Source organism: Cotesia glomerata, linkage group LG7, assembly GCF_020080835.1.
Source record: "Cotesia glomerata isolate CgM1 linkage group LG7, MPM_Cglom_v2.3, whole genome shotgun sequence".
In the NCBI taxonomy this organism is placed as follows: Eukaryota; Metazoa; Arthropoda; class Insecta; order Hymenoptera; family Braconidae; genus Cotesia; species Cotesia glomerata.
In genome coordinates, this window is record NC_058164.1 from 890,459 (window position 1) to 900,831 (window position 10,373).

General features: G+C 30.5%; 3 protein-coding genes and 1 long non-coding RNA gene across 4 annotated transcripts; 3 read left to right on the forward strand and 1 right to left on the reverse strand.

The window, feature by feature from the left end:
* Positions 1-1,242: 1,242 nt before the first annotated feature.
* LOC123269796 (kinesin-like protein KIF3A) lies at positions 1,243-4,247 on the forward strand. Its single transcript, XM_044735641.1, has 5 exons — positions 1,243-1,438; positions 1,531-2,137; positions 2,211-2,350; positions 2,424-2,621; positions 2,900-4,247. The coding sequence occupies exons 1-5, from the start codon at positions 1,424-1,426 to the stop codon at positions 3,974-3,976; spliced, it is 2,037 nt and encodes a 678-aa protein (XP_044591576.1). The 5' UTR covers positions 1,243-1,423; the 3' UTR covers positions 3,977-4,247.
* A 152-nt stretch (positions 4,248-4,399) lies between these two features.
* LOC123269798 (lysosomal Pro-X carboxypeptidase) lies at positions 4,400-6,682 on the reverse strand. Its single transcript, XM_044735649.1, has 6 exons — positions 6,378-6,682; positions 6,048-6,188; positions 5,701-5,981; positions 5,482-5,639; positions 5,120-5,292; positions 4,400-5,052 (listed from the first exon to the last, which is right to left on the reverse strand). The coding sequence occupies exons 1-6, from the start codon at positions 6,531-6,533 to the stop codon at positions 4,468-4,470; spliced, it is 1,494 nt and encodes a 497-aa protein (XP_044591584.1). The 5' UTR covers positions 6,534-6,682; the 3' UTR covers positions 4,400-4,467.
* A 746-nt stretch (positions 6,683-7,428) lies between these two features.
* Positions 7,429-8,633, forward strand: LOC123269801. The gene is made up of 3 exons (XR_006510465.1): positions 7,429-7,752; positions 7,916-8,329; positions 8,397-8,633. It is a non-coding gene; the product is annotated as an uncharacterized LOC123269801 (long non-coding RNA).
* A 254-nt stretch (positions 8,634-8,887) lies between these two features.
* Positions 8,888-9,372, forward strand: LOC123268953. The gene is made up of 3 exons (XM_044734415.1): positions 8,888-8,925; positions 8,989-9,078; positions 9,152-9,372. The coding sequence occupies exons 2-3, from the start codon at positions 8,994-8,996 to the stop codon at positions 9,370-9,372; spliced, it is 306 nt and encodes a 101-aa protein (XP_044590350.1). The 5' UTR covers positions 8,888-8,925; positions 8,989-8,993.
* Positions 9,373-10,373: the final 1,001 nt, after the last annotated feature.

Here is a 10,373-nt window from a genome sequence, read left to right on the forward strand (position 1 = left end):
TTTAAATTTCTAATAAGAAAAAAAAGCATTATTTTTTGTAAAAATTTCTTGCAGTACACAGTAAAAAATTTTGCGTCATTGCGTCAAAAAATTTTGTGTTAAATATTTAACACAAAAATTTGTTGACCTAATGACACAAAATTTTTTACTGTGTATCCTTAAAAATTGAATGTAATAATCATCAATTAATTTAATTAATCACACTCAAAAGTTTACTGGTTAAAAATTAATTTTTTTCTAATACATATCATCTTATATTAGTAGACTAAAGGGGGAGTATATATATATATATATATATATATATATATATATATATATATATATATATATATATATATATATATATATATATATATATATATATATATATACATTTTTTTCTCTGTACAAAACTAATAAAAAACATAGAGAATGAAAAGAAATTATTATTTGTCATATTATAAGAACAGACTTATCATTATAAGTTTAATCAATATAAATCTTCTAAATCATTGTCATCACTTTATCTATCTATAAATATCATTATATCCTTTTAGTATAATAGAATAACAACATTATTCACAATATACGTGATCATTTTTTATTCTCTGATGATTAGTCATATTCAACAAAGTTTGTTTGATAAAATAATAACCTATCAATCTAATATTTCCTTTCAATATTTCCATTTTACTCGAGCTCTCATATCACTAATTCAACCTCGAGACATTTTTCGTCCGTCATATCATAGATTATCTTCACATTAAAATGTTACTTAATTATCAAACAATGTTCAATCATGTCAATAATATATCTTTCATAATTATAAAACACCAAAGTAGTGATATAATTTATTCATAAATTATTCTTACAGTAAAACTTCTCATATCCGAATTTAAATTTAATATCATTGAATTATCTATAACAGATTTTGTAAACTTTTATGTTTTGTCTGATCTTCATTTTAATCAAAGAAAAGTTGATAAAAATTACTTTAATCTTGTAAAAAAATTATCTAATATTGATTCGGATGTGAAGTATTCTATATTAATTTAAAAATAAAATCTGTATAAATAAATTAATTATAAAAATTAGGAAAATTATACCGAAAAAATTTAAAGCTTAAATTTAAACAAAACACTAGTGTCCTCTTTTGAGATCTAAAAGAACTAAAATCGCTGAAGAATTAAATACTCCTGGTATCTACCGCCAACATTTAAAACTACCAATCAAAAATTATTTTTCTGCGCAAGTCAAACTAAATTATCGATCATACTTAATTATTTTATTTAAGTCTGAACGTCAAATCGTAGGTGAAATTTGTTTACGTACCGGGTACAAGAGCAATTGAAAAAAAAAAAGTTATAAATTAATATTTCAATTATAAAATTAATAAATAAGTCGCTATGTACTGAAAATAATTGAGTTTTTAAAATAAAGCGCAATGCCAGGACCGGAGGTAAGTTTTTAAACTACCAATAGTTTTATTTTTCATTTACATATAAATGAATATTGATCAATATACATATATATATAATAAATTTTCTAAAGGATTCATCAGAATTGGGTGAAATCGAGAATGTCAGGGTCGTGGTACGTGTTAGACCCTTGAATGGAAAGGAGTTAGAGGGTCATTGCAAGAAAATAGTCAAAGTTGATCGTCTAAACTCTGAAATAACTGTCGAAAACCCAAATGCAGCTCACGGAGAGCCTCCGAAAGTGTTTTCTTTCGACGCGACCTTTGATGACGACTCGACCCAAGTCGATATTTACAATGAGACGGCTCGTCCTATCGTCGACAAAGTGCTGCAAGGCTACAATGGGACGATACTGGCCTACGGACAAACTGGAACCGGTAAAACCTACACGATGTCCGGAGCTAAAACTCCCCCGCAGTTACGCGGAATAATTCCCAATACTTTCGCACAAATATTCGGCCACATTGCCAAAGCGGATGATAAGCAGAAATTTCTGGTTCGCGCGACTTATCTTGAAATTTACAATGAAGAGATACGAGATTTGCTGGGAAAAGACCAGAACACGCGCCTTGAAGTCAAGGAGAGACCCGATATCGGAGTTTTCGTCAAAGACTTGAGCGGATACGTTGTAAATAATGCCGACGATCTTGACAGAATTATGTCGCTTGGAAATAAAAATCGTAAGGATTTTCCAACCGATTTTTTTGCATAAGTAAATAGTATTAATGATTTAATGATTGATTATTATTGTAGGGGTGGTGGGGGCTACTGCAATGAATGTTTCGAGTTCAAGATCCCATGCAATATTCACAATAACTGTTGAATCCAGTCAACTTGGTGAAGACAACGAGCAGCATGTTAAAATGGGCAAACTACATCTTGTCGATTTGGCTGTAAATATTTTTATTATTATCATTATTTTAGGAGTTAGCTGGAGTGAAAAGCGTAAATTATTTATATTTTTAGGGTTCAGAGAGACAAAGCAAAACAAAAGCAACAGGAATACGACTACGCGAAGCGACGAAGATAAATTTATCATTATCAACACTCGGTAATGTTATATCCGCTTTGGTTGACGGTCAGAGTTCTCATGTGCCTTACAGAAATTCAAAATTAACCCGGTTGTTGCAAGATTCATTGGGTGGAAATTCTAAAACATTAATGGTGAGATTACCACACAGAAAAAAAAATGTTCTTGAATCAAGTATATAATTTTGAAGAACTTAATCTTGATTTGAGTAGAAAAATTCTTGAACTAATAAATGTTTTTTTGATTTAAGCAAATTTTACTTGATTCAAGAATTTTTCGTCTAGATTCAAAAAAATTATTTTCTTGGTTCAAGAATTTTTCTCTCGAATCAACTTAATTTTATTTTCAGTCCGTAATTATTAAACAAAAATGTTTTATAATTATTAATTCTTTAATTGATTTATTTTTTTAGTGTGCAAATGTAAGTCCAGCGGATATGAATTACGATGAAACAATAAGTACTTTAAGATATGCAAATCGCGCGAAAAATATTAAGAACCGAGCGAGAATAAACGAAGATCCGAAAGACGCGCTACTGAGGCAGTTTCAGGACGAAATAGAACAACTCCGTAAACAACTGGAGGAAAATGGCGAGGAGTTATCAGAGGGAGACTCAGAGGGAGACACTGATGAGTCTAACCCAGCAGAAGAGGAGTCTAATTCGAAGAAACTGAGACGCAAAAGCCAAATTCTGACGATGGAAGAGTTGGACGATAAAGATATTGAAGCTGCGCAGGAAAAAATCGACAAAGCTGAGTACACTGACAAGAGCCCGGACGACACGGATGTTATTGAGTTGAAGAAGACGCAAAATGAAAAGGAGGTGTTGCGTGAAAAAATGCAAAATTTGCAAAACAAAATTCTGGTCGGTGGTGAAAATTTGCTGGAGAAAGCTGAAGTTCAGGAACGGCTGCTGGCAGCTTCGGCGATTGAGTTAGACCAGCGGAAAAAGCGCGAGGAGCAGCTGAAGAAAGCTATTGAGGAAAAAGAAGCCGAGCGAATTGATATCGAGGAAAAGTACTCGTCGCTGCAAGAAGAAGCCGCGGGGAAGACCAAGAAGCTGGCCAAGGTTTATACCATGCTGATGTCTGCTCGGGCCGAGCTCCTGGATCTTCAGGAAGAACATCAGCGGGAAATGGAGGGCTTGCTTGAGGGCGTTCGCGGAATCGGGCGCGAATTACAGCTTCAAGAGCTCATTTTAAACAGTTACATACCGGTTCAGTATCAGACGATGATCGAGCGATACGTTCACTGGAACGAGGACATTGGCGAATGGCAATTAAAGTGCGTTGCTTACACGGGTAACAACATGCGCAAAGCCCAAACCACTGCTTCTATCGGGACCGCTAAAGATCAACCGCAATTAGATTTATCTAATATTTATTTGACTTATAATGAGCCAGAGAGCAATCTTATGCAGACTAAAAAATTAAGGGGACGTTCTGGCGTACCTAGACCCACTACTGCTCACAAACGTACGCCGCATTAGATATTATTTGTTTAAATTATTATCGTCCAGTACTTAATGTACCTACAATATTATTTTTAAAATTTCAATAAAATAGTACTGATGATTAATTTTTATTAAAAATTATTCATTGCAATTTGAATTAATATTAGCGAATGATATTGTATGTAGAATTAATTTATGTTGCTCGGGAGTTTTAACTATTGTGGTAAAAATGTTACTCAACAATTTTATTTACCCGAAGGTTTAAAAATTATTTTTTATTATCAAAATAGTCACAGCTTTTTAACAACATATTTATAAATTAGTAAAAATTTATTAAATTAAAAATGAAGCTTGTTTATTTTAATTATAAATTATAAAAAAACAATTAATTTAAAAGCAGTATTATTTTTTATAATTCGTTAGCCATGTTATTAATTTTTAATTATTTATATATTTATTTATTGCCTAGATTGTAAATTTTTTAATAATTAATAAATTTGCAACTAAGTATATTATCTAATAAAAAATTATATCGCAAAAACTGTGTCATTATTAAAAGACTCCCGATATTGCTTGATCCATTTTTTTATAGAGTAGACGTGGTACTCGCGAGCTTTTACCACGGAGTAAGGATCTGCTGGGTGAGAACCGCGCAAGTCCAGATGATGAGCTCCCTCGGGAATAATTATGGCCACGGCTGAAGAAGACACGTTCCTGAGAACTCCTCCGCTGGACCAAGGGTCCAAGAGTCCATTGCTGAAGACGATGTTGCTTGCGGTGCTCAAATCATCGCAGCCGTACGTGTTGCATATCAAGTCAGGCTTGGGTGTCACGTTGAAGTGGCTGAAGCAATTTTCACTAAACTCGGTCAAGTTCCAGGGTTCGGGCTCGAACATGTCATTAACACCGTCGTTACACATCGGCATCACCATTTCTGTACAAGCTTGGTAATCCCACCCGCTGGCTGCTCCTAAATCTGGTTCTGGGTTGCTTAGATCCAGACATTCAAGCTTTCCGGTGTAATTTGCGTATAAATTTATCCCCTTTTGAAGATTTGTAAGGACATCTTTGTCGGATGATAAGTTTGTGTTGTTTAAAAATTTACAAAATTCCTAAAATTATTTTTTTTTAAATGTTTGTTGGAAAAAAAAAAATATAAATTATAATTGTAATAATTACTCTTATTGGATACGGCGGAAGTGGAGAAAGAAAATCAGTAGCATAAGGATAATTAACCATCGCCAAATTACTGTAAATAGATACCAAAAAGTTTTTGAAAGTTTTAAAATTTTCATTAGTAGTCAATGACTCGCAAACTTTAAATTTAGTTGATATCCATTTTTTTCCGTCATCTGCAATAAAAAAATTAATTAAATAATTCCCACACTGAAAAAATATATATGCGCATATATGCTGACAAAAATACATATACTTCGCACATATAAAATATATACGCCGCATAATTTTTTTTTGCCCCCGTATATGCGGCGTATATTTTTTTTCAGTACGGGTTATTAAAAAAAAAATTTAACAAACTTTACCACTGGAAGTTAAATTTTTAATAGACTCCCAGGATTTCCGAATAACTTTCTCACAGTTCGGATCGACAGCTCGGAAATCAGAAGTAACAATCCGCGAAAATGCTTGGCAGTCAGTGTAACCAGTGAATTGCAAAACTGGTGCTGATGCCGCAATTGCTCTTTATAAAACATTATCCAATTATTTACAATACTGAAACAATATTTATTGATTGAAATTACCCGTGAATGATGTGCGGATACTTCATTCTGAACCAGGCGCTCAACATTCCGCCGTAAGACCCCCCGAAAGCAATCACCGGGCTGTGTTTCAAGCTCGGATCAGACTTGAGGTGTACTATCAAGTCAACGTAGTCTGCCAATGCTTGCTGGGAAGTCAAGTATCCTAGATTTTTAACGTTATCAAAGGATTTGTTGCCAAACGGCTTCGATTCACCGTAATAACGGTGCTCTGCAAATACAATGAGAGCTCCAAAGGTCGGCGCTATGTCCCACATAAATCCCTTAAAACATTTTTTTGTTAATCTTTTTGTAATTATTATTACGAAAATTATTTAGAAAATTTATACTGTATTTTCGGCAAATGTTTCAAGATCTCCTTCATTGCCAGTGTAAAAAAATATTGGAGGGTTTTTGCCACTCTTCCATGTGTCGTTAACGAAGTAACGCATTTCAAAAGTGTTGTTTATTGAAAAACTAAAATGATCAACCTAAAATAATTATTAAATTTTATTTTATAAATAAATTTTCAAATAAAAAACTACAAAAATAGTTATCGTAGATAAGAAGCGCTACTGCGCATTAAAAATTAATTATTTCTATTAGTGAACAATATTATTACTAATAATTATTATTATGAGTAATTAATTATGGATAAAAATAATGAAAAATTCACTTACTGGTACAGTAAATTTCTTAGTCACATACTTGTAAGGCAAAGAATTTGACTTGGTCACTTCAGTACTCGCAGTGATAACTTGAAGCGAGTTTAATTTGATAAACTGTATTGTTAATATAAATGAAAGCAGCGCGAAATTATAGGCCTTGTAGTCCATTTTTAATGGACTATTTATTATTTATATTGAAATAAACAAATTGTTTGATGACGGTAAATAATAATATAGGAAGCGTTGCAGTGAACAAGATGCTTGCAGTACGATTCCTTGAGTATTACTAACGTTAATGTGCAATACGAAGATATCGGTTTTACTGTTAAGGAGGTATTGCGGCAAGAAAAAGACACGAATAGGTTACGGCTATTGGTTTCTTTCTCACTCACTAGTGCTGCCTTTCTTTACAGACTATCGCTCACTTACTTCCACTCACGTAAAATACCAAAAGTCACTAACTTCAAACATTTCTTATAATTGTGTTATTTTTGATAAAAAATAAGGTAAAAGTCCCTATTATGAGACGATGTCCCCATTTATGATACACTACATAAAAATACTATTTTATAAAAACAAACACACCGCTAGCATACCAAAAATATAAAAAATATTTCAATTCACATATTTCAAAAGCAATTTTCGACTTTTGCTCTTAATTAATTTCATACTGTTTTTAAAAAATATTTATTAAAGTGCGAGGTTTGTTATCTGTTCTCAAAGCCACGACCGAGAATAGTAAAACGGCAACGGCTATCTAGTTTCATATATTAGTTTAATTTCATTGTCTCTTCTACACTGATAGAAGGATTTCTTAGTATTTAAGAAATCATTTCTTAAACATCATTTCTTAATATTTAAAAAATATTTCTTGAATACAAAGAAATATTTCTTAAATATTAAGAAATATAAATACTAAGAAATATTTCTTAAATGCAAAGAAATATTTCTTAAATACTAAGAAATATTTTTTAAATCCTAAGAAATGATGTTTAAGAAATGATTTCTTAAATACAAAGAAATCTTCTTAAATGCTAAGAAATCCTTTTATCAGTGTACTTTTATGTTAAATTGTATATCAATTGAAAGCTGATGAGTCATAGACTTTATTTCTATACATATTTATGCGTTTTTTTTATTACAATATTTTAAATCTGAGTGTCTCACAATACCTACACTTATAAACGTGAATGCCCCGGTTTATGAGACATTTTACTAGGTGTACCATGTAACACGGACATGTGTATTTCGGCTTGTCCCGATTAAGTGAGACGGTGTACATTTATAAGATTTTATATTGTTAATATGTTATATTAATTATAAAAATAGTGCAATTATATGTCATAAAATATTGGCTGTTATTAAAACCTCAAATATTTTTCTAAAAGTAAGTATTTTTAGTCAAATACCTTTAGATTATGAACCTAACCTCAAATCATAACATCGAATAACTTTGTCAACAAGTTTTTCTGTTTTTTTAATTAAATGTTTTGGATAAATTTATAATATTTTGTTGTATATTGACTCTAAATGTATATTATTTATTTCAGGCTAAGTAAAAAGTAATTTATAATAAAAAGCTGAGATAATGAGGCATAAACAAAATCCTAAAGAGACAAAAACTCAATCATCAAATTCAACCAAAAAAAAGTGTTGTGTTCCAATGTGAATAATAAACTGAAGAAAAAAAAGTTAAAAGGCTTAAGTAATTATGATTCGTCAAACATAGAAAAAGCTTTAAAAGCAATAGAAGACACAGAGATGTCCTTGAGAAAAGCAGCTGCTGTTTATGGAGTACCGATTGCTACCTTTGTTAGATGAAAAAGTATTAGTCCTGAGAAGGCAAAAATTAGAACTGAGCCAGCGACAGTATTATCTTTAAAAGAAGAGGATGTTATTGTTCAGTTGTTATTCTACAGAGCAGCAATAGGGTCACCTGTGACGAAAACTGACTTATTAAAGATGTATTACAATTTGTTATTATTAAGATAATAACAAATTGTAATACATCTTTAATAAGTCTTGTCTAAGGACAATCATTCTAATGTGATAAACTGTGAATAAAATAATTTAACTAATGATGGACAACTTTTTACGGTTATATATGAATCTAGTCAAGTTAGTCTTCAAGAATCATTAACTGATAGCAATAATGTAATACGGTGCCCTTCTAAAGACTTTAGTGTCTTTAATTAAGATGATCCTCTCCACATTCCTTTCTCAATCCTTTCCTACCAATATCCTGTTACGTGAATGTGGAACGCTTCACGTAATAATTACCGTAACTCCTATTCTTTCCCGCTTCACAGCATTATTTATATTTGTAAAAAAAAAAAAAAAAAAAAAAAAATGTGGAACGCTTCACGATTTTGCGTATCATCCTTGCGCGTCATCCAAAAAAATTATATTTATGTTATATAGTATTTATATTATACAGATATATACACATTATAATATATAATATCATATAACATCATATAATATCATATATAAAATAATACAACAGAGCTCAAAAATATTCATCCTACAAATCCTATAAACAACAAAATTTATCAATTAGGTATGTAAATGTCAACCTCGCATTTATGTTCGATAAATTTAATTTGATGTGACTGTTTTTTAGAATTTATGAAAGAAAATTTGGATCCTACGCCTGCAATGATTGACGAACATCGTTTTATTCATAAGTTTTCATCAATAACTGGTGATAATGGTAACGTAAAATAATTAGTTATGAACTAGTTTTAAAAATTATGATTAGAATTACGAAAAATTCATATTTTTAGATAAATCTCCCGAAAAACCTCTGAAAGAAATATTCACTTTGCCGTTGGATTATTTACTGAAGAAAAAAATAATAAAAATTGAAAAAACAGGCAAGTCAAAGTTACCATCTGTGGGGATCTCTGATGAATGGTACAAACAATTAAAAAAAGAAAAGTTAAAAAACATGAAAGAAGAAAAACTTAAAAATAAAAAATATTACAAGAAGAAAAGAAAAAGTTAATTGCTCAAGTCGAAGAATTAAATGATTAAAATCAAGAAAGAAAAATAGATTTAATTCAATAATTTTCGTTAATTAATTATTTAACTGATAAAAATTTAATTATGAGTTGATTAAAAATTAAAATAATTTCTTATTTTGTAAATAGGACTGTCTAAAATTAATAAAAATATAAAATTTGATCAATTTCACTGACTTTTTAACTGTCTCAAAAATAGGGTCCTGTGGTTTGAGACACTGGGGACATGTGACTTTAAAGTGTCTCATAGGGTTCTCTTAAAAAACCATAATTTAATTCATTTTTAACCAAAAAAATTATAAACACATTAGAAATATTGATTTAATAATCATCAAATTACTGTACAATGCGATTAAAAGTGTATTTTCTTCTTAAATGGATTTATTATTCGCAAAAATGTTCAACCTACCTTGAAAAGTGTCTCATAATAGGGACTTTTGCCTTACTTGTTATAACTTTAATTAAATATTCTCAGTTTTTCAAAAAAATCCTAAGAAAAGTATGATTGTTATTCAATAAAATGTTCACTCTAACTACGGTCAGGATAGGGAATACATGTTAAATGTACGATTTTTAATTGCTAATATTTCGAAAATTAGCACCGCAAGGACTATTAAAAAAATTTATTCGTATAGAGGACACTTAAAAATACGCGTATTCAAAAATTGAAGAATATTGTAAGAAAAGTGATTTTGCACAGTACCTCCTTAAGAAAATAACGCGTGCTGATGACCTTTATAACTGGTCATACTTCAAACGCTCTATTATCGTAGAGACTCGGGAGATCAATTGTTCGTTCATTGATTGAGATAAAAAGACTAATATCGCTCTCTCAGATAAGAGATAGGCATTTTTTGATTATTTTTTCTTAGAAAATAGAAAATTCCAATGGTTTAAGAGAATGGAACTAAATCATTATTATTTAGGAAAATTTTTTTTTAAATTAAAAATTAAGTTTAAAGCTTCAAGCTTTTGAAAAAAAATT

Excerpts from the sequence above, each read along its gene's own strand:
- LOC123269796 (XM_044735641.1), top strand. Across the intron at positions 2,351-2,423 it reads TACATCTTGTCGATTTGGCT|GGTTCAGAGAGACAAAGCAA; the intron begins GTAAATATTTTT and ends TTATATTTTTAG. Across the intron at positions 2,622-2,899 it reads GAAATTCTAAAACATTAATG|TGTGCAAATGTAAGTCCAGC; the intron begins GTGAGATTACCA and ends TTATTTTTTTAG.
- LOC123269798 (XM_044735649.1), bottom strand. The coding sequence starts at position 6,533 with ATGGACTACAAGGCCTATAATTTCGCGCTGCTTTCATTTATATTAACA. Across the intron at positions 6,189-6,377 it reads CTAAGAAATTTACTGTACCA|GTTGATCATTTTAGTTTTTC; the intron begins GTAAGTGAATTT and ends TAATTATTTTAG. Across the intron at positions 5,293-5,481 it reads TAAAAATTTAACTTCCAGTG|ATGACGGAAAAAAATGGATA; the intron begins GTAAAGTTTGTT and ends TTTTTATTGCAG.
- LOC123268953 (XM_044734415.1), top strand. The coding sequence starts at position 8,994 with ATGAAAGAAAATTTGGATCCTACGCCTGCAATGATTGACGAACATCGT. Across the intron at positions 9,079-9,151 it reads ATCAATAACTGGTGATAATG|ATAAATCTCCCGAAAAACCT; the intron begins GTAACGTAAAAT and ends TCATATTTTTAG.